Source organism: Periophthalmus magnuspinnatus, chromosome 22 (genome assembly GCF_009829125.3).
Source record: "Periophthalmus magnuspinnatus isolate fPerMag1 chromosome 22, fPerMag1.2.pri, whole genome shotgun sequence".
Lineage (NCBI taxonomy): Eukaryota > Metazoa > Chordata > Actinopteri > Gobiiformes > Gobiidae > Periophthalmus > Periophthalmus magnuspinnatus.
In genome coordinates, this window is record NC_047147.1 from 3,703,325 (window position 1) to 3,727,441 (window position 24,117).

At 43.0% G+C, this 24,117-nt stretch overlaps 1 protein-coding gene across 1 annotated transcript in view; it reads left to right on the forward strand.

Moving 5' to 3' along the window:
- dtnbb (dystrobrevin, beta b) overlaps positions 1 to 24,117 on the forward strand; it is a 61,336-nt gene that overhangs the window by 7,804 nt on the left and 29,415 nt on the right. The window contains exons 6-10 of the mRNA XM_055231252.1: positions 1,523 to 1,677; positions 1,818 to 1,923; positions 2,429 to 2,595; positions 3,426 to 3,550; positions 19,546 to 19,620. Coding sequence (XP_055087227.1) covers positions 1,523 to 1,677; positions 1,818 to 1,923; positions 2,429 to 2,595; positions 3,426 to 3,550; positions 19,546 to 19,620 — 628 coding nt within the window. The remainder of the gene's footprint in view (positions 1 to 1,522; positions 1,678 to 1,817; positions 1,924 to 2,428; positions 2,596 to 3,425; positions 3,551 to 19,545; positions 19,621 to 24,117) is intronic.

Here is a 24,117-nt window from a genome sequence, read left to right on the forward strand (position 1 = left end):
GCAGTTTCTATATGTAAACACCAGGTGGCAGTGTGAGCCTCACTGTCTGTGTCTCAGTCTCAGTTGGAGGTGATGAGCCTGTGTAAGTCTATGGGAGACTCACTGTTTTTGAAAATGTCCAAATGTCTGATCCACAAATGTTGGACCTCCTCATTAGAGGTGAATCATGGCTCCACTTTCAGGCCACAGCCATAAAATAAATACAAGAAGTAGAAGAAGAACGAGAAGACGCAGAACTTTGTGCCTGTTTTAGTTTCATGTGGATAGGCCCAGTGATTATACAGTAATATTAACCTTAAACCAAGTCAAAGGTCAACACATCTGCAGTTTGAATCTGTAGCTAACCTGGTTTTCTTCATAAAAAGGACTTGACACTCCCTCTGTGCTGTTCAGATGTGTTAATATAAAAGACAGACAGAGCTCTAATACATAAAGAAAAATAGAATAAAAATGATATCTATTGTGTTTGTCTTTACATCACCAACTCTGACCTCTTTTCTTTGCACTTTTCTGTATTTCTGTCATAGACATTGCTTACTTTCTTACAAAGGTCTAAAACATTCTGTTTCCCATCATGCAGCAGTGGCCATGTATCACACTAAGACAAGATAACACCTATGTTCTGGTCATTTTGGTTAAGGCCACTTTAGACACTTTAGACACTACTCACTAGACTCTGCTTCAGACTTTATTTTGAATTTTGCTGGATGCTGTCTTTAACTCGACTGTATTACTGAAACCGACAACTGTTTATATAAATGACATAGCTAACCTGCTAGCTACTGCGTTGCAAATAGGACGTGATCATGGGTGCGCTTTCGACTCCATCGACTCCAATTCACTTTACATTGAACAAATGTGAACCACAGTCTGTATAAAGAAGTGGACTAAGTGAGTGTGACGTCATCCACAGCGTTCAGCTCATTGAGGCTAGAGCAGTTATAGGGGACAATTTGGAGCAGAGTTCCATATTTGGAATTCTGACCACGCATATCATAGCAACTAAAAAGCCCATCCGGAGCGAAGCTGTTGAAGGTAACGCTTAGCAGCGCTGTCAATCAAACCTGTTGCTAACACTAGCAGGAGCAACCTCGGGAAAAGAAGGCACCTGATTTGTCTATTATTAATGTTCATATCTTAATTTAAGACCAAAATCACAGAGGGGCCACACTTTTTCAGTGTAAAGTGAATTGGAGCCAGAGTCGAAGGAGCCGGAAGCACGCCCATGATCACTTCCTATATGGAATGTGACGGCTAGCGGGTTTGCTGTGTCCATTTATATATACAGCTTATGGTCCTAAATCAGATCAGAGTTGTAGACTTTTATATTTGTTTGAAACCTGTCACATTTTAGATTCAGTGTTTTGAGTTTTTGTTTGAAACCATCAACTCTCATATAATGTTGCCTCATTCAAAAAATTCTGAATGTTATGACGTCATCTGCACAACCTCTATATATTCAGTGACTTAAATGAACCCTATGCATTGACCTTTGACCCCATATGTCCCCTCTCTCGCTCAGATATCTTCTCTCAGATCTCAGACTCCAGTGGGGTCATGGTTTTGGCCAAGTTTGACCAGTTTCTTCGGGAGGTTTTGAAGCTGCCCACGGCTGTGTTTGAGGGACCATCGTTTGGCTACACAGAGCACGCCGTACGCACATGCTTCCCCCAACAGGTGAGATACACTTCTGCTGATGTCATCAACTTTCCCACGGGGGGGACAGCTGAATATTCTGCCATAGACATACATGCAGAACGCCTCCAGCATGATGTCACTACATAGTATCCATAGCCTCACCTCTGTGTTTCCCTCAGAAGAAGATCGTCCTCAACACGTTTCTGGACGTTCTCATGGCTGACCCCCCTCCTCAGTGTCTGGTGTGGCTGCCGCTCATGCACCGGCTCGCCAACGTAGAAAACGGTACGAGCAACGACTTCTCAAAAGATTTAAAATGAACGTATGCTACATATGAACAGAAGACATCAAATATATGAAGTAAGATATATGGAATTATGTAGTAAACAAAAAAAAAGATACAGGGGCCAGTTTTATTTTCTTAATCTGTGATTCTCGGCAGCATCGCTTAGTCATTTTGGCTTAAATGAAAAAAATATGCTGCTCTAGTGTGATGTGCAGCTGTCCATAGGGGTCGCCGACAGCATGTGGTGCTTTGTTGTGATGATGTTTACGGTGACATCAGCTCCCACTGGGCACCACAGTTTTCTAACTCGGAAGTCAGCGAAATTGTTTCTTTTATTAAGTCATTTTAGATGAATATTGTGATTTACAATGTGTAAATTATAATATAATGATCCACAAGTGTGCACAATAGGGCTAATTTAAATGTTTTATATAATATTATGTAATAGTTATTTACCAAATGCAGAGCCAAAATTTTAAATGCCCCTTTGTCCCTGGTTTGCAGTTTTCCACCCGGTTGAATGCTCGTACTGCCGTAGTGAGTCCATGATGGGCTTTAGATACCGGTGCCAGCAGTGCCACGGGTACCAGCTGTGCCAGAGCTGCTTCTGGAGGGGCCACGCCAACGGACCACACTCCAACCAGCACCAGATGAAGGAGCACTCCTCATGGGTAAAATTTGATAATAAATGGTCATAAAATCCTCGTAACGATCGGCTTTTGGTCAAACTGTGATACACTCATCCACTGTATGTATAAATGAACATAGATAACCTGCTAGCTACCTCATTCCAAATAGGAAGTGATCATGGGTGCATCAACTCTGGCTCCAATTCACTTTATATGCAAAAACTCTGGTGATTTTTATCTTAAAATGTCGTATTAACCCGCTCTACATGATCCTGAGGTTTTTATTTCACTATTGTGTCTGTAAATCAAGATATGAACATTAATAACAGACAAATCCGGCACCGTCTTTCCCCGAGATTGCTCCCGCTAGTGTTAGCAACAAGTTTTGTTGACAGTGTTGCTAAGTGCCCGCTCCCTGCTAAACCTGTAGTGAGAGTGGGAGTGGGAGGCATTACCTTTAACAGTCTCGCTCCTGATTGGCTCTTTGGTTGCTATGATACTCGCGGTTGGAATTCCAAATATATAATTTGGCTCCAAATTGGCCAATTTGACCGGAGCTGTGGGTGACGTCACACTCACTTCTAAATACAGTCTGTGGTGTGTCCATTTGCACAAAACTAATTAGTATTAAACATTGACATTGCTCCAAAATGGCTGTGAGCCCTTAACTCATCTCTTCAAATTGTTTCCCAAACATATCTAAAACAGTACGTTTGTTTAGCATTGACCTCATGACCTTTAGCCTTTCTCTGCGTAAGAAGTCCCCCATTTAGTCTTAGTAAAGTGGCGTTTGGCACATTTAATCATTTACTGCAGTGCTAACTTCATGCTAGCTTTCGAAACATCTTTATATTTGTGGTGGTTTGTTGCAGAAATCTCCAGCCAAAAAGCTGAGCCATGCGATCAGTAAGTCTCTGGGCTGTGTGCCGATAGGAGAGCCCCCCCACCCTGTGTTTCCAGAGCAGGCCGAGAGACCCCAGGAGCTAACGCACACTGTGTAAGTACTGAGAATACTACTACTACTACTATGACTACTACTGCTGCTGCTGATTTCCTGTATCCACATAGTCTCCTCAAGCTCAAACCTCTGTCCTCTTGGTTTGTCCCCAAAGCTTTGTCCTGTTTTTATTTTCCCATTAGCATCTCTGCAGTGTTTCATTTGCGTTTCTCTTTTGTTATTTCTCATTTGTTAAATCCACCCTGTTCAAACTGTTCTGTTCAGATCTTTAACCATGTTCTAGTCGTTTCTTCTCATTGAGCCTCTGAAGTTGTATTTGGAGTGATTCATGTTTGATCTTTAATTCACTACTTTCAAGACGCCATTTTGTAGATCTACCCTTGTTTAACCTCCACGGGTACATGCCACTGTGACGTATACACTTCCTTCTCCAGTTTTATTTTCTTAATCGCTGATACTCGTAGGATTCGGCAGCGTCGTGTTGTCATTTTGGTAGAAATGTAAAAAAAAGTGCTGCTCTAGTGTGATTTGCAGCTGTCCATAGGGGGCGCCGACAGCATTTGTTGTGATGACGTTTATGGTGACGTCAGCTCCCACTGAACACCACAGTTTTCTAACACGGAAGTCAGTGGAATTGTTTCTTTTATTAAGTCATTATAGATGAATATTGTGATTTAAAATGTGTAAATTATAACATAATGATCCACAGTGTCACAGATTATAACTATAGACACAAAGGCACAATAGAGCAGATTTAAATGTAGGAAGTGCTTTAATTGACCAGCTGTGTAGTGTTGTTGGTAGATTGATTCCAACTGCCTTTGTGTCCTTTGGCAAAACACTCAGCATTGGAGTTGATACATTGTTACATTTTGGATTTGGTTTGACCAGTACAGGAGAGGAAGAATGAATGTATTATTATTTTAATTTACAATTGCATCTCCATGCTTGCCTCCATGGAGATGTAATTGAAATGTCCCGCAGTATAACATTTAACACATCTGTCTTCATGGAGACGAGCAGTGGCACCACCTGACCACGTTATAGTTCTGATCTGTGGAAAGGCGAACCCGCTGTTTTTTCGAGCCATTTTTGAGCAATAAAAAACAGGTTATATAGCTACGTTTAATGCCATACTATGAAACATTACTGGCTATGAAATAACATCTCTATGGAAACAAGCAGGTGGCGCAGACCCTTGAGCAGAAAAGTTACGCAGTACACCTCTGAGTCGATAGAGAGATCTTGGCTTACAAAGTCATCAGAAATAGCTACACACTGCGTTAAAGCTGCATGGGGCAAAGCTAAAATGAGCTAGCGTAGCATCATAGCCTGATATGATCTGATGTAATTGCTGTAATAAATATTTGAAGTGACACAGTTACAGCTCTGCGAGGGCCCATGTTCCAAACACTTCAACTTCAAATTATTTTTGGATCAATATTAATCTGCTTCTGTTTGATGGGTTTTGTGTAACAGCGACAGGCTACAGTGATGGTCCAGAACAGAGGGACCGGTCAGGGATCATAGGGCTGGTCATTTATTTGAATTCAGTCACTTGAAATGGTCTGGGATCAATGTGCATGTTTATTGCAAATGTCTACCGCCAATACTTTGAATATTTTTGTGTTAAATTGCCTTGAGTATAAGTCGATCTTGGGTTTATGATACAAGAAAAAAAGGAATTCCGACCTCAAGTATCATAGCAACCAAAGAGCCAATCTGGAGTGAGGCTGTTGAAGGTAAGGAGGGAGCGGGCACTTGGCAACACTGTCAATCAAACCTGTTGCTAACACTACTTGAGTATTTTTTTGCTCCGGTGTCTGTGCTTTTACTTAAGTAACAAAACTGAATACTTCTTCCACCACTGCTTGTTTTTGTTGTTAAAATGGCTACCTAGAATATTTGTATCTCAAGTGAATAAAGGGATGTGGGCGAAGACAGGGGATAGGTGGAAACAGAAATTTCACTCAAGCCTCAGACCAGAATCAACCAAAATGCTCTGTTTTCAAATGTTTAAGCTATAGATTGTATATATAAATGGATATAGCTAACCTGCTAGCTGCCACGTTCCAAATAGGAAGTGATCATCACTCCATGAAGTCTGGCTCCAATTCACTTTACATTGAAAAACTGTGTCCCCTCTCTCTGTAACTGCTGCTGTCAGACTCGTCATTTTAGTCTTAAATGTTCGTATTAACCCACTCTACATGATCCTGGGGTTTTTATTTCACTATTATGTCTGTAAATCAAGATATGAACATTAATAACAGACGAATCAGATGCCTTCTTTCCCAAAGGTCGCTCCTGCGAGTGTTAGCAGGTTTGATTGACTGCGTTGCTAAGCACCTGCTCCCTGCTGAACCAGCGGTGCAGGCGGGAAGGGACGTTACCTTCAACAGTCTCTCCAGATTGGCTCTTTGGTTGCTATGATACTCGTGGTCATAATTCCAGATATGTAACTTGGCTCCAAATTGTCCCCTATAACTGCTCTAGCCTCGATGAGTTTTGACTGGAGCTGAACGCTGTGGGTGACGTCACACTCACTTAGTCCTCTTCTTTATACAGACTGTGGCTTAAGCGTGTGTTATTTGACTGACAGGTCACACATCCCCATGTAAAGAATAAAAACTTCAGTGGCCTCTAATCTTCTCTGGTGCAGTATGTTTAATTGGTTTAACTCATTGTGATTTTGGCCCTGAGTTGCGGACAGACAGACAATGTATGGGCTGAATATAAAACAGTATTAAAGACGAGAGCGGAGAGGACGAACCAGCCAAAGAGAAAGTGTTGCTGTTTGTGCTTTTACCAAACCATCAGTGCTTTATAATACAAATTTTACAGAGCGCTTTTCAGAAGAAACTCAAACACCCTATACCATAGACTATATATATAAATGTACATAGCTAACCTGCTAGCCGCCACATTGCAAACAGGAAGTGATCATGGGCATGCTTCTGGCTCCATTGACTCTGGCTCCAATTCACTTTACATTGAAAAACTGTGTCCCCTCTCTCTGTAACTGCTGCTGTCAGACTCGTCATTTTGGTTTTAAATGTTCGTATTAACCCGCTCTACATGATCCTGGGGTTTTTATTTCACTATTGTGTCTGTGAATCAGATATCAGATGTAGATATGAACATTAATAACAAACAAATCAGGCGCCTTCTTTCCTCGTGGTCACTCCTGCTAACATTAGCCGTGAGCGCTGGTGTAGAGTTAGCCACTTACCTTAGCTTTAGATGTTAAAAAAGTGATCATTTCCACATCTCGGATAAAAATATGTAGTAATCCAGTCCATTTATGTGCGATCCAGTTCAGCATAAACTTGTCTGATTATTCTAGGTCCATAAAGACTTGTGCCAGTCCAATCTGATCAGTATTTATGACACAAAACAACTTTTATCAGAGCTTTTATCATTCGGACACAGCCTCATGCACAGTTCAGTCACAGAGAAGTAGATTTCGTGTTCAGTTCCTTTAAACTCAAACTTTTCGCACTTTTACTGCTATTTTTACCTTCAAACCCGCCTCTCCCTGTGTGCTTTTCTCATGAGTGGAGATAGATGTTTTGGAGCCCGTGAAAGTGCTTGTTCCTGTGCTCCCTGAATGCATCACTGTGCCGTGTTCACTGACTTTTAGTGAAATGGATTTGACAGTCGACTTCTGGGAATGTTTTAGACACTCAGGCTATTTCTGACCCACAAAAATAGAAAATATATTATTCAAACTGTCCTGTTATTTTAAGATAGATTTGTACTGTGCGTAGTCTGTATAAAGAGTTGGACTAAGCGAGTGTGATGTCACCCACAGCGTTCAGCTCCAAATGAAGCTTATCGAGGTTAGCAGTAGCTGAGTTTCAACTACGGGTATCATAGCAACCAAAGAGCCAATCTGGAGCGAGGTTGTTGAAGATAACGCCACATTCCTGCCCGCACCACTGGTTTAGGAGGGAGCAGGCACTTAGCACCGCTGTCAATCAAACCTGTTGCTAACGTTAATGTTTATATCTTGGTTTACGGACACAATAGCGAAATAAAAATACCAGGATCATGTAGAGCGGGTTTCCTCATCACAAACAGACCTGGAGTTGTGTTTTGTTTCATTCGCACATGTTTAACACACAAACCCTGCATAATTAGGTCGAGTTCTTCTCCCAAACAGAAAACACTTTGTTCCACCTTGTGATGTCATCATGTGGTGATACAGGAAGTGCTCCACTGTGTTTTTAAACTCCACACACCTTCACTAGAATCATTTTTGTTGATTTTAGCTCTGGAATTTCCAATCTCTACTGAACTAAAGGTAAAAGGAGCTGTTCAAACTTTAAAACTACCACTTCATGACATCACAAGGTGGAACAGAGCATTTTGAGCTTTGGAGATGTAGACAGACTAATAATAAAGTGTTACTCAAAAATGTGTGAATGAAACAAAACACAACTCCGGGTCTGTTTTTGAGGAGGGAACAGTGTTATAACATGGCTTAAATTTCACAAGAGTCAGGTTTTGTGTAATACAGGACATTTAAATTTCTATTTTTCACATTTTTTCCACATCTCCTGCTCTGGTCCCTCTCGTCTCTCTCTTCTTGACAGTTTGAGTGGATCTAACTGAACAAATGAACCTCCCCTTTGGCTTGTTGTTGGGTTGCGCTCTCAAACCTGTGTAAATATTTCAGAGAAGATCCAAACTGCTCTCCGTCTCCATGGCAATGATGATGATGATGATGGAGGGGGGGGGGGGTTTAACCTCATTCTGCCACCGTGTCTCACTCAGAGTTTTGTCCAAGAGCGAAACAACAGAAACTTGAGGCGCTACAGGGAGGAACTTATATCTGTGATAGACAAAAGCTTATGGAAGAATATAAAGTCATAGCATTTGTTTATTGTGAGACATTTTGCTCTGTTTCTGGTGTTTATTTAAACTGTCACATATTTAGATCATTACTTTACATTTTCTTCATTATAAATCGTGATATTGATCCAAAATGGCCTAATAATAGAAATGGGTTCACTGACTTTCTGTTCAAAACTGCAGAACTGATAGACTCTTCATCGTTACATTTCACCATAGCAACCAATGAATGTTCCTTAATATGTTTTTTATTGTTGACAATGGCTATATGACATATCTGACACATACAGATATAGTCTGTATAAAGAAGTGGACTATGTACGAGTGACATCACCCACAGTGTTCAGCTCGTCAAATGAAGCTCATCGAGGCTAGAGTTATAGCGACCAATTTCAAGCCGAGTTTCATTTACAAGTATCATAGCAACCAAAGAGCCAATCCGGAGCAACAGTAGCAACCAATAATGCCACAATTCCCGTCCACACCACTGGTTTAGGAGGGAGCGAGCGCTTAGCAACACTGTCAATCAAACCTAATGAAATCAAATCTAACACTAGCAGGAGCAACCTCTGAGAAAAAAGGCGGCTGATTTGGGCGTTATTAATGTTCATATATTGATTTACGAACACAATAGTGAAATAAAAACGACAAGTCTGACAGAAGCAGTTACAGAGAGAGGGGACACAGCTTTTAAATGTAAAGTAAAGTAAACTCCAGCCAGAGTCGCTGGAGCTGGTAGCGCCCATGATCACTTCCTATTTGGAATGCGGCGGCTAGCAGGTTAGCTATGTCTATTTATATATACAGTCTATGGTTCAAACTTTTGACTGGTAGTATAAGTCGTGTAATTTTATATCTTAAAAAGTCACCTTCCCCACTTTTGCTCATCTCAAACATATTTACGCTTGTCATGTTCTTTAAAATACACAGCGCACACTACAGCTCTAATCTTAAACCAGTTCCTCTTCTCTGTATACTGCCATGAACCCGCCGTCCATTTTGGGACATTTTTCCACTTCAGTTTCACTCGCAGGCAGGAGGCGCTGTAACGAGGTGCTCTGTGTATGAGGCTGGTTCACTGCAGCCAGAGCAGATGTGATGCTAGCTTCATGTTTGAGTTTTATTTTTAGTCTGAGCAAAGACATGGCAGCAGACTGTGGATGTTTATTTAGCTGGATTATTTAAAGGTCCTTTACCCAATTTTTCCCCCATGTAGTAGAGCAAAACTTGTCTTGACCACAACTGTACAAAGAAGTGGACTAAGTGAATGTGACGTCATCCACAACGCACGGCTCCAGTCAAATGAAGCTCATCAAGGCTAGAGCAGTTATAGGGGACAATTTGGAGTTCCAACCGCGGGTATCATAGCAACCAAAGAGCCAATCTGGAGTGAGGCTGTTGAAGGTAACGCCCCTTCCCGTCCATACCGCTGGTTTAACAGGGAGCGGGTGCTGAGCAACGCTATCAATTGTCAAGTGTGTGGTTAGCATGCTAGTGGTTGTTAGTATAAATGTGTAGAACTCCGCTCTGGTCTGGTCGGGTTGTGAAAAGTGCTTATAAACTCATCGTGGTGAATAAATAGGATGGTCAGAATGCATAAGGTCAGTGAGGAGTAACTTTGGACCACTGCAAACTGTTTAAAGTGGACTAGTTCAGTAAAAATCTGGTACAGTGCCTTTAAAGACACCATTTTCATCTCCCTCCTGCTCCTTCCTCCCCCTCCTGCTTCTTCCTGCTCCCTCCTCCCCCTTCTGCTCCCTCCTGCTCCCTCCTCCCCCTCCTGGTCCCTCCTTGTCCCTCATCCCCCTCTTGCTCCCTCCTGCTCCCTCCTGCTCCCCCCTGCTCCCCCCTGCTCCCCCCTCCTGCTCCCTCCTCCTCAACCTGGTCCCTCCTGCTCCCTCCTCCCCCTCCTGGTCCCTCCTCTCCCTCCTCCCCTTCCTGCTCCCTCTTGCTCCCCCCTCCTGCTCCCTCCTCCTCGACCTGGTCCCTCCTGCTCCCCCCTGCTCCCTCCTCTCCCTCCTGGTCCCTCCTGCTCCCCCCTCCTGCTCCCTCCTCCTCGACCTGGTCGCTCCTGCTCCCTCCTGCTCCCTCCTGCTCCCCCCTGCTCCCTCCTCCCCTCCTGGTCCCTCCTCTCCCTCCTCCCCTACCTGCCCCCCCCTGCTCCCTCCTCCTCATCCTGCTCCCTTCTCCCCCCCTGCTCCTTGTGTGCTTCTGTGAAAAACTGATTATTTATGTCTTTGTAGAGTTATGTAACTAGCTCAAGGTAATAGGCGTGATATGTAAATGCATTTATAGAAGAGGAGAGAACGAGAGTGAGGAGAGAGAGGGGAGCAAGAGGAGAGGACGAGCAAGAGGGAGGGGGGGAGAATGGGGGTAAAGGATAAGAAGAGAGAGGGAGTTCTCTTTTCTGACGGAGGTTTGGAGCAGTTTGGCCGTTTCTTTTCCAATTCAGGTTGAGTTCAGAGTTTGTATTTTAAACGAGGGGTTTTTACATTTGAGAGTGAAATATGAGCTGATAAACTGATAAACACATGGACCACATCAAATGCAAAGGGGGAATCCTTTGCATTTGACCCATTTTGACCCATTGCTGCTACTGAGGCAACGTGTCAAGAGCAGGGGACCCTCATCCAGAACGTGAGCTGGTCTTGGTCAGGACCTTTGCTGGAGGATCCTGGTTCTGACCTGGTTTAGTTCTGATTTAGTCCTGGTTTAGCCCTGGTTAAGACGTGGTTTAGTCTTGATTTAGACTTGATTTAGACCTGGTTTAGACCTGGTTTAGACCTGGCTTAGTCCTGGTTTAGACTTGGTTTAGTCCTGGTTTACACCTGGTTTAGACCTGGTTTACACCTGTTTTAGTTCTGGTTTAGTCCTGGTTTAGTCCTGGTTTAGACCTGGTTTAGACCTGGTTTAGTCCTGGTTTACACCAGGTTTAGACCTGGTTTATACCTGGTTTAATCCTAGTTTAGATCTGGTTTAATCCTAGTTTAGATCTGGTTTAGACCTGGTTCAGTCCTGGTTTAGTCCTGGGTTAGTTCTGGTTTAGACCTGGTTTAGACCTGGTTTTGTTCTGGTTTAGACCTGGTTCAGTCCTGGTTTAGCCCTGTTCAGTCCTGGTTTAGTCCTGGGTTAGTTCTGGTTTAGATCTGGTTTAGACCTGGTTTAGACCTGGTTTAGACTTGGTTCAGTCCTGGTTTAGACCTGGTTTAGTTCTGGTTTAGTCCTGGTTTAGACTTGGATCTAGTCTTGGTCAGGACCTCAGCTGGAGGATTTAACTTGCTGTGCATGTTTTGATTGATGGGGAAAACCAGAGGAAACACACACAGACACAGGGAGAACACACAAACTCCACACAGACACAGGGAGAACACACAAACTCCACACAGACACAGGGAGAACACACAAACTCCACACAGACACAGGGAGAACACACAAACTCCACACAGACACAGGGAGAACACACAAACTCCACACAGATTTGGGGGAGATTTTGTATATTTTTGTTGTGATGCTGCAGAGAGTTGAATAAGAGACTTTGGCAGATTATTGCTTCATTCTATCATTTGTTTGGTGCAGCTCAGGCCTTTTAATGATGGAGAGAGGAGAGAGGAGGAAGAGAAGGAAAGAGGGGGAGGAGGAGGAGAGAGGAAGAGGAGTGATGGACAGGGATGCACCAGTACATAAATAATCTGGCTTTAAGAATCAAGAGACATCATAGACAGACAAAAAGTGGATTTATTTAATTTAATAAAAAATAAAATCAGACAGAGTTAAATGTGTTTATGGAGCTGTGTTTGTTTTTATGGAACTGTTTTTATCTCTTGAGTAACGACAGAACAACTAGAAAGAAAAGAACAAATATTATGAGACTTTCTGGGACGAGTACGACCTGTGAATAGACTTGTTACATCAGATTATATTTACAACCAGGATATCGAAACAACCGATATTTGGATGCCGATATCTGGTCCAGCTAATTTTTCAGGATTGTGGAGATATTCGATACCAGGATCGGATTGGTCCATCTCTAGTGATGGATAGAAGGGAGAGCAGAGAGAGAGAGGAGGAGGGAGACAAGAGAGAGAGGGGAGAACAGGGTAAAGGATAAGAGGAGAGAGAGGGGAGAGTGGGGTAAAGGATGAGAGGAAAGAGAAAGGGGAGAGTGGGGTAAAGGATAAGAGGAGAGAGAAAGGGGAGAGTGGGATAAAGGATAAGAGAAGAGAGATTGGAGAGAGAGGAGAAAGAAAAAGGGGAGAGTGGGGTAAAGGATAAGAGGAGAGAGAGGAGCGAGAAAGGGGAGAGTGGGATACAGGATAAGAGGAGAGAGGGGGGAGAGAGAAAAAAGGGGAGAGTGGGATAAAGGATAAGAGGAGAGAGGAGAGGGGAGAGTGGGGTAAAGGATGAGAGGGGAAAGAGAAAGGGAAAACAGGATAAAGCATAAGAGGAGAGGAGAGAGGGGGGGAGTGGGGTTAAGGATATGAAGAGAGAAAGAGAGAAGAGGAGGGAAAGGAGAGAGAGAGGGGAGAGTGGAGTAAAGAATAAGAGAAGAGAGAGAGTAGAGGGGAGAGTGGGGTAAATGATGAGAGGGGAGAGAGGAGAGAGAAAGGGGAAAAGAGGATAAAGGATAAGAGGAGAGGGGGGTAAAGGATACGAAGAGAGAGAGAGAAGAGGAGGGAGAGGAGAGAGAAGGGAGAGTGGAGTAAAGGATAAGAGGAGAGAGGGGGAGGGAGAGGAGAGAGGGAAAGGATAAAGCGGGGTAAAGGATACAAGGAGAGAGAGGGGGAAAGCGGGGGAATGGATGAGGAGAGAGAGTGGAGAGGACGAGTGAGAAGAGACATAGCAGAAGGCAAGAGAGAGGAGGAGGAGGAAGAAGAGAGGAGCAGATATAGGAGAAGCGAGAGTACAGAGATGGATAGACTGGAGAATGGGGTAAAAGATAAGAGGAGAGAAAGGAGAGGATGAGCAAGAAGAGGAGGAGTGGAGCAGATACAAGAGGAGCGAGAGTACAGAGATGGATAGAGGGGAAAGCTGGGCAAAGGAGGAGAGAGAGGAGATAGCAGAAGGCGAGAGAGATGAGAGGATGAGCGAGAGTAGAGGGAGAGAGGGGAGAGGGAGAGAGAGGGGAGAGGACGAGAGAGCGACATCGTCCTTCGGTCACATGACACGGCTGAGTTTCCGTGGCGACAGCAGCTGTAGTGCCAGAGCTGTGGATGGATCTGGAGAGGGCAGCACTGAGAACACACTGTTTGGATCTGATTTTACACCAAGGTTTGAGGAAGAAAAGAGGTAAGACAAGATGAACGAATGTGGCAGGGAGGAGGAGACGAGGAGGAGAGGAGGAGAGACAGGAGGAGTAGAGAGGAGAGGAGAGAGAGAACGTGCACTGGATTCTACATTTTCAAATCCATGTGTTTACAAAATTGTGTTAAATTAGTTTGATTTAGTTTGAAGAAGTAGTTTTATGATGGTCTGAAATGTGAAAGAGGAAAGGAGGAGGAGAGAGGAGGAAACAGGAGGAGATCGTGCAGAGGATTTTGTTCACTGAATGAAGTCTTTTTCGTGGTTCACGTTAATTTTAAAATAGATTCAATTCAGTTACAGCAGAAACAAGACGATGAGATTCTATTATTTTTGTGTCATTTTTTGGAAAGAGAGAAAAGGGGAGGGGCTACGTGGGCAGAGACCGGTCTCTGTGAGGAAAAGGGGAGGAGCTATGTGGGCAGAACTTGAGGCCGGTCTGTGTTTACTACAGAAAGTGAGCCATGTTTATGATGGAAGTGAACTGTACCAGTCCCACGTGTCTTTACCTGAAGTTACTGCACAGATTGACATTATCACAGCTCACGTCCTCAGCCTTAAACGTACGGGAGCCTAGACGGACAAAACAAGAACAGGGCTTTGCATGTTTCAGTACATTTGTTTACAAACTTGAGGGAGATTCTAGTTTGACAGAATAGTAAAGAAATATTAGTATTATTATTATTATTAGTAGTAGTTGTAGTATACTACTTTATGATGGTCTGAAATGTGGAAGAAGAGAGAGGAGAGACAGGAGGAGGAAGGAGGAGGAGAGGAAGAGGAGAGACAGGAGGAGGAAAGACAGGAGGAGGAGAGACAGGGGGAGGAGAGATAGGAGGAGGAGAGGAGGAGGAAAGACAGGAGGAGAGATGGGAGGAGGAGAGGAAGAGGAGGGGTAAAGGCATGAGGAGAGATAGGAGGAGGAGAGGTGGAGGAGGAGAGACAGGAAGAGAGGAGAGACAGGCGGAGGAGAGGAAGAGGAGGAAAGGAGGAGGAGAGACAGGAAGAGGAGGAGAGGCAGGAGGAGAGGAGAGATAGGAGGAGAGGAGGTGGAAGAGGAGAGACAGGAGGAGAGGAGAGACAGCAGGAGGAGAGACAGGAGGAAGAGAGGAAGAGGAGAGACAGGAGGAGGAAAAGAGGAGGAGAGAGAGGAGGAGAGGAGAGACAGGAGGAAGAGAGGAAGAGGAGAGACAGGAGGAGGAAAAGAGGAGGAGAGATAGGAGGAGAGGAGAGACAGGAGGAGGAGAGGAAGAGGAGAGACAGGAGGAGGGGAGACAGGAGGAGGGGAGACAGGAGGAGAGGAAGAGGAGAGACAGGAGGAGGAGAGGAGAGGAGAGACAGGAGAAGGGGAGATAGGAGGAGGAGAGGAAGAGGAGAGACAGGAGGAGGAGAGACAGGAAGAGGAGAGGAAGAGGAGAGATAGGAGGAGAGGAGAGACAGGAAGAGCAGAGGAGAGACAGGAGTGGAAAGACAGGAAGAGGAGAGGAGGAGGAGAGACAGGAGGAGGAGAGGAGGAAGAGAGAAGTTTGACAGAATATTAAACAAATTATTATTATTTTATTAGTAGTAGTATTAGTAGTAGCCATGGTCGTTGTCGTTGTAGTATGTTGGGTGATTATATGAAGTAGTGTTTTCATGATACTAACGTAACTTCTCAATCTTTATACTGAAGAACAGACTCGATGCTTGATGCTAATTTTGCCCCAAATGACCATTTTAAAAGCTGTTTTTGAGACAATATTCAAATTTTCAACACAAAATAAAATCCATCCATCCATTTTTTCCTCTTATGGGACTTTCAGATTTTCTCACCCCAGACACTTCCTCCAGCTCCTCCGGTGAGCCCCCCGGGCGTGTCCTGAGTCCATGTGCTCTCACACTGGTGCTGATGAAACGGTTCAGAAAAGATCCCATTTACATTTTTTTAGTATCGATACCTGCTCAAATGAGTATCTAGTTTCAATTCTAGTTTTAATATCAATACTATCTGATTTTTGATAGTTTTGACAGTTCTAGTGTGAAGAGGTGGGGAGGAGGATTTGGGAAATTTGAAAGAACTTTTTTACAAAGTATTGAAAAATTACTGAGTTATTGTAGCAGTCGAATGATGTCATGTGCTAATGTCTCACACTAATTGTAATCCTCCATAGCTAACCTGTTAGCTGTCGCGTTCCAAACAGAAAGTGATCATGGGCGCACTCCTGGCTCCTTCAACTCTGGCTCCAGTTCACTTTTTATTGAAAAATTGTGTCCCCTCTCTCTGTAACTGCTGCTGTCAGACTTGTCATTTTGGTCTTAAATGTTCATATTAACCCGCTCTACATGATCCTGGGGTTTTTATTTGTTGGTTTTATAGTCCTCTTCTTTATGCAGTCTATAAATCCTCGTTATGTAGTAAATATATTAAAGGTGCACTTGGTAACTTTTCTAGTGTAGAGTCTCCGTGGAGATGATATTTTCCTTATGGCTTAACTTGCAAAACTACTTTACTGTCCAAATGCCTGACCTGCTTGTCTCCATGGTGATACATATGTCTTACTGTGGATCATTCTGAGCAAATGACATCGCTATAGAAACAAGGATGAAAGTTACATAGTGCACTTTTAAAATATTCACTACTGTAGCATTATGAATATTGAGCCCGTATTTAAACCACATTCAAACAAATACCAGGTTTACTTCAAAATATCACATGAAGTGTCCTTGAGGAGTCGTGAGGAGCCTTGTTTTTTTTAGTACAACATAATACAATAATTAACTATGCAAGTGTACGGATCAGAAGGTTGGCCGTTCGAATCCCACTCTCGACATAAACTTCATTGGCCCGTAGGTTGGTGGTGTGATTCTAGCTCTCACAGATGAATGCTGTCGTTGTGTCCTTGGGCAAGACACTTAACCCTCCTCACCCCCAGTGTCTGTGTGCACTGGTGTATGAATGTGTGTGTGTGAATGTGTGAGTGGTTCCTTGATGTAAAGAGCTTTGAGCCTTGAAGCCTTGGTTACATATTACAACTTCTTTAAGTAAATATTAAGAAATAACTTTTCTTAATAATCATCTTGTTGGGAAGGTCCTATATTACAGAAAATTGACTCTTGGAGCTTTAATCCATGTTCTAATCCTGTTACCTCCTCAAAAACAGACCTGGAGTTGTGCTTTGTTTCATTCACACATGTTTGAGTAACACTTTATTATTAGTCTGTCTACATTTCCAAAGCTCAAAATGCTCTGTTCCACCTTGTGATGTCATGAAGTGGTAGTTTGAACAGCTCCTTTTACGTTTAGTTCATTAGAGATTGGCAATTCCAGGACTGAAATCAACAAAATGATTCTAGTGAAGGTGTATGGAGTTTAAAAACACAGTGGAGCACTTCCTGTATCACCACATGATGACATCACAAGGTGGAACAGAGTGTTTTCAGTTTGAGAGAAGAACTCAGCCTAAATCTGCAGGGTTTGTGTGTTAAACATGTGTGAATGAAACAAAACACAACTCCGGGTTTGTTTGTGATGAGGAAACTACATTATAACAGAGATCAGTGCATTATGGGCAGTAATATGGTACTATGGTATTTTACATCTTCATGATGTTTGAAGTATCTCCTGAGTAAACACATTTACAAATTATAATTTTGCTTTAAGCCTCAGTGAACATCATAAACTCCATAAACAAACTAATGAAGGGATGGAGTTTATAAATAAACTGGAGGCACCAGTGAAGTGTGTGTTTCTTTAAGAGCAGACACTTTAAAGAGGCCGAAGTAAAAATAGACAAAAGCTGATGATACAAACAACACACGGCTCTGAGCTTATGTGATAATGAGAGTTTAAATCACCTTTACAGAGAGAGAGAGAGAGAGAGACGGAGGGAGGAGGAGAGGGGGGAGGGAGAGAGGGAGGAGGAGAGGGGGGAGGGAGAGAGGGAGGAAGAGAGGGGGGAGAGAGGAGGAAGAGACAGAGGAAGAGAGAGAAATGGAGAGAGGAAGAGACGTAGGGGGATGGAGGGGGGAAAGATGTAGGGAGAGATAGAAGGGGATGGAGGAAGAGAAATGGAAGCGGGGGAGAGAGAGAGATGGAGGGACGGAGAGAGGGGGGTGGACGGACAGAGAGAGAGATGTATGGAGGGAGGGAGTTAGAAAGAGATGGAGGAAGGAAGAGATGGAGGGGGGATAGAGGGAGAAAAATGGAGATAAGGAACGAGAGAGAGACAGAGGGAGGGAGAAAGAGAGAGAGGGAGGGTAGGAGATGGCAGGAGGGAGAGATGGGGATGGAGGGAGAGAAAGAGATGTAAGTTGACGGGGAGGGAGAAACGGAGGGAGGTTGGAGGGAGAGAGAGAGACAGAGAGAGGGAAAGACAGAGGGGGACAGAAAGAGAGACAGTGAGAGGGGGTGGAAGGGGAGAGAGAGAGGGGCAGAAAGGGGGGGGGGCAATCAATATGGCCGACTCTGATTTCCAGGATTCACAATATAAATAGCATTTCAGACCAGACTGCAAAATCTGCGTGGAAAGTGGAAATATATGAACAAAGTCCTTTCAGTCATATGCAGACAAGCAGTAGCAGTAGTTGTAGTAGTAGTTGCAGTAGTTGCAGTAGTTGTTGTAGTTGTAGTAGCAGTAGTAGTAGTATTAACAGTAGTAATTATAGTACTGTGGTAGTAGCTTCATGTCTAACATTAGGGTCATTTTAAACTTGGCTGAGGTTGCTGGTATGATTGCTGTGTAGTTGTGTCCTTGTGCCTATTGGCCAGACACTACCCAATGTGTCTTTATAAAAGTGTTAGTGTGTGTTGGATTGAGAGATGGTTCGTTGGTAGAGAGACTATTGCCACAGAATATTAGCCGTGTGTGTCAGTCCGCTCCAGGGCATCTGTGGCTATGGTGATATATATAGTGTTAGTTACAGTAGAGGTGGTATTAGCTCAGTATTTGATTTTATTTAGATTTTATTTTGCAATATGATGAAGCTGCTTTTTTTCTTCAGTCCTCCCCACAGACTGTATAAAGAAGTGGACAAAGTGAGTGTGACGTCTCCCACAGCTCCAGTCAAAGGAAGCTCATTGAGGCTAGAGCAGTTATAGGGGACAATTTGGAGCCAAGTTCCACATATGGAATTCTGAGAGTATCATAGCAACTAAAGAGCCAATCCGGAATAAGGCTGTTGACAGTAACGCCCCATCCCACCCACACCGCTGGTTTATCAAGGAGCAGTCACTTAGCAACGCTGTCAATCAAACCTGTTGCTAACACCCACAGGAGTGACCTCAGAGAGAGAAGGCTCCTGATGTGTCTGTTATTCATGTTCATATTTTGATTTACAGACACAATAGTAGATCCTCCCACTGTGAGGTTATAATTCACTCAACAACAGGTGAACCACAGAGAATCACAGAGCAGTTTTCAGGATTGTGTAGAATAAGTGGACTAAGTGAGTGTTGATTTACAGACACAATAGTGAAATAAAAACCCCAGGATCATGTAGAGCGGGTTAAAACGAACATTTAAGACCAAAATGACGAGTTTGACAGCAGCAGTTACAGAGAGGGGACACAGTTTTTCAATAGAAAGTGAATTGGAGCCAGACTCGATGGAGCCAGAAGTGCGCCCATCGTCACTTCCTATTTGGAACGTGGCAGCTAGCATGCTAGCTATGTCCATTTATATATACAGTCTGTGGTTTTCCCTCAGTACCTCTGCAGTTTAACCTAACCTGTACCTTTCCGTTTGATTCTCTTCTGAAATTTGTTTGTCCATAAATATTAACCAAATACCAACAGGCTCTTCCTTCTCGTTGTCCTCTTCCTCCTCCTCTTCTCCCTCAGTGTAGAAGTATTAAACAAAAACTTAAGAAAAACTTAAATGTAACAATCTTTTTTATTTTAGTCAGCCGAAAGCAGCCATCCACAACATGAACGACACGCTGCTCTTGTCCTCCGGGGGGCACACTCCCAACAAGAGGTAAGAATCAAACAGGAAGAGGGACAGAGACGTTTAGATAGTGGAAGAAGAGTGGACCAGTGTGAGATACGATGATAATACTTATTTTTGGTGGTATAAAAGTAGTGACTCTAAAATCTCAAACAAGACTTCTAAAGGCAATAGAAAAATGGACGAAATATTATCTGGATTTTGTCATCGGTATAAACACAAAAATACTCAGATATTCATTTCTGTCTATATATATTTCGATGATATTTTTGTTCCTGATGTTTTTAACTCCGGCTGATGGTTTATAATGATCATAGTCTATATAAAGAATAATACGAACATTTAAGACCAAAATGACGAGTCTGACAGTAGCAGTTACAGAGAGAGGGGACACAGTTTTTCAATAGAAAGTGAATTAGAGCCAGAGTCAGTGGAGCCAGAACTGCGCCCATGATCACTTCCTGCTTGGCTAGCAGGTTAGCTATGTCCATTTATATATTGATTCAGACCGTGGCTCTGATGTTTCGAGGAGTCACACAGTTGACACATATTTCGCAGAACGCCGTTGCAAGTTTATTTTTAGATGAAAAATGTGTTCGACTGTCACAGAGAAAAGAGGGAGGAACTTTAATTTGATGATCTGAAAGAGAGAGGGATGAAGAGAAAGGGAGGAGAAAGAGGAGAGGGACGAACTTTAATTTGATGATCTAAAAGAGAGAGAAAGGAGGAGAGAGGAGAGGAGTGAAAGAGGGAGTCTGTTATTAATGTTCATATCTTGATTTACAGACACAATAGTGAAATAAAAACCTCAGGATCATTTAGAGCGGGTTAATACAAACATTTAAGACCAAAATGACGAGTCTGACAGCAGCAGTTACAGAGAGAGGGGACATAGTTTTTCAATAGAAGGTGAATTGGAGCCAAAGTCGATGGAGCTTGGAGAGGTGGATAAGTGTCTATTCATTTGCTCAGAGGCCACTCCCATAAGCATATCTTCACGCTAATGTTTAGGTCGATGTTTGAATAATGAGATAATGTGTCTGCAGCACTCCGTAAATAAATACACAGAAAAGTGACACAGTGCACCATGGAGATGTGAGAATGTACCAGAGTAAGGCATTCTACACACTTCTGATGATCTATAGAGCTGCATTCACACTCCAGATATAGATTGAAATGCATTGGTTTTTAAATATATGGGTTTAGATGTTCATATTTCAGTCTGTCAAATGTGAATGTTCTTATGCATGTTTAAAGGTGCACTATGGATCATTCCAGGCAAACCCTATAAACCCCTCACTAAAAAAGTTCCACAGTACAGCATTACAGGTGTCTTTTTATCGCTGAACAAACACCTTGAAAATTATGAGTGGGTTCTCCACAGATTTGACCTGTAACTTGACCTGAGGTGGCCGCTGGTGGTCTCCATGGAGATAGATAAGTTTAATGCATTGTTCTGGAACTTTCTTTAGACAGCAGAATGTGATCCATGGGTGTATACTAGTCTATGTGTCTTATACTTGTTCTGATACAGCTCAACATCATTCTAAACATATTCAGGAAAGATTCATTTCTGTCAATGGGACTTTTTCGGTATCGATACCTGTGAAAAATGAATCTGGTTTTAGCAGTATTTCCTAATGTTTCCCAATATTGTTGAACTCTAGACCATAGACTGTGTAAAGAAGTGGACTAAGTGAGTGTGACGTCACCCACAGCGTTCGGCTCCAGTCAAATGAAGCTCATTGAGGCTAGAGCAGTTATAGGGGCCAATTTGGAGCAAAGTTCCACATTTGGAATTCCGACCGCGAGTATCATAGCAATTAAAGAGCCAGTCCAGAGTGAGGCTGTTGATGGTAACGCCCTTTTCTGCCCACACCACCGTATTTAACAGAGAGCAGGTGCTTAGCAACACGATCAATCAAACCTGTTGCTAACGCTAGCGGGAGCGACCTGAGGGAAAGAAGGTGCCTGATTTGTCTGTTATTAATGTGCATATCTTGATTTACAGACACAATAGTGAAATAAAAACCTCAGGATCATGTAGAGCGGGTTAATACAAACATGACCAAAATGACGAGTCTGACGGCAGCAATTACAGTGAGAGGAGACAGTTTTTCAATGTAAAGTGAATTAGAGCCAGAGTCAATGGAGCTTGAAGTGCGCCCATGACCACTTCCTGTTTGGAATGTGACAGCTAGCAGGTTAGCTATGCCCATTTACATATACAGTCTATGCTCTAGAGCTGTTTTCCTCTTTGCGACTTCTGCCGTAAACTCTGTTATATGAGGTCTGACCGGCAGATGGAGTCTTGAGCCCACATTTCTTCACTGTTTGTTGTGTTTGCAGCTCCGTCTGCTCTGAGCTCATCCTCTGTAAATGTCACCGACTCGAGCCAAAGCTCTGGGAATCATTTCAGCAAATGTCAAATGCTGTTTGGAAGTGAAAGGAGGACAGCTTTATATAATGGGCTTTATTAAGAGCAGGTGATGAGTGATGACGTCTGGAAGATCCATCTGAGTGTTTAGTGTTTTAGTCCTGTTTTAGTTCAAGTTTAGACTTGTTTCAGACCTGGTTCAGACCTACTTTCGACCTGGTTAAGTCCTAGTTTAGCCCTGGTTTAGACCTGGTTTAGACCTGGTTTAGACCTGGTTTAGTCCTGTTTTAGACCTGGTTTAGACCTGGCTTAGACCTAGTTTAGACCTGATTTAGACCTGGTTTAGTCCTGTTTTAGTCCTGTTTTAGACCTGGTTTAGTCCTGTTTTAGACCTGTTTTAGTCCTGGTTTAGACCTGGTTTAGTCCTGTTTTAAACCTGGTTCAGACCTGGTTTAGACCTGGTTTAGTCCTGGTTTAGTCCTGGTTTAGTCCTGGTTTAGACCTGGTTTAGACCTGGTTTAGTCCTGGATTAGACCTGGTTTAGTCCTGGATTAGACCTGGTTTAGACCTGGTTTAGACCTGCTTTAGACCTGGTTTGGACCTGGTTTAGTCCTGGTTTAGTCCTGGTTTAGACCTGGTTTAGTCCTGCTTTAGTCCTGGTTTAGACCTGGTTTAGACCTGGTTCAGACCTGGTTCAGACCTGGTTTAGACCTGGTTTAGACCTGGTTCAGACCTGGTTCAGACCTGGTTTAGACCTGGTTTAGTCCTGGTTTAGTCCTGGATTAGACCTAGTTTAGTCCTGGATTAGACCTGGTTTAGACCTGGTTTAGACCTGGTTTAGTCCTGGTTTAGTCCTGGTTTAGACCTGGTTCAGACCTGGTTCAGACCTGGTTCAGACCTGGTTTAGACCTGGTTTAGTCCTGGTTTAGTCCTGGTTTAGTCCTGGTTTAGACCTGGTTTAGACCTGGTTTAGTCCTGGATTAGACCTGGTTTAGTCCTGGATTAGACCTGGTTTAGACCTGCTTTAGACCTGGTTTGGACCTGGTTTAGTCCTGGTTTAGTCCTGGTTTAGACCTGGTTTATTCCTGGTTTAGACCTGGTTTAGACCTGGTTTAGTCCTGGATTAGACCTGGTTTAGACCTGGTTTAGTCCTGGATTAGACCTGGTGTTCCTAAGTGTATCTTAAATTGCTAAAGACATTTATCCTTGTTCTATGCTGGGATTGACCACTACTCACAGTGATGAACTTTCTTGGTTCTGGTTATATTTATTCTTTCACAAAATAATCCTGTATCAAATCAAGTCTTATATGTTATAGTTACTCCTACAGCTCTAGATCATCCTAAAACTGTTCAGAAAAGGTCCCATTTTATCCTGTGTTGGGATTTTTTTAGTACCTGTTTTTCTGTACCTGTTAAATTGAGTATCTAGTTTCGATACTAGTTTTAGTATTGATTAGTGTCTGACTTTCAATACTTTTGACAGCCCTAAACCCATACGTGTTCTCATGTCTCACATTGAAGACAGTAACATTTGTGTTGACATTCTGTGTGTGCGTCACTCCTGCATCTCAGAGATGTCAGACATTTTGAATCCAAGAATAACTCAAACTAAGATGGAGGTTTAGATCAGAATGACTCACAAAGGCTCAGGTCAAAGAGGAGTCTGCACTTTGAGACTAACTTTACCACAGTGAAAATATGACACAATGGTCCAAAAGCTCGAAATACTAGCACGATTTCAGTACTAAGGAATAGACTGGATACCGATTCCGATACCACAATGATAATAAAAACACTCTTTCTTTAGACTATATGCAGTGATTTTCCACATTAAACGATAGTACTTTGTTTTTTATTCCCATGTGTTGAATTCATAGCAACCGAACAGCCAATCCAGAGCGAGGCTGTTGAAACAAACCTGTTGCTAACGCTAAAGGGAGGGACCTCGGGGAAAGTTAATGTTCATATATTGATTTAGAGACACAATAGTGAAATAACAAAAACAGGATCATGTAGAGCGGGTTAATACGAACATTTCAGACCAAAATGACGAGTCTGACAGTAACAGTTACATAGAGGGGACACAGCTTTTCAATGGAAAGTGAATTGGAGCCAGAGTTGATGGAGCTGGAAGTGCGCCCATGATCA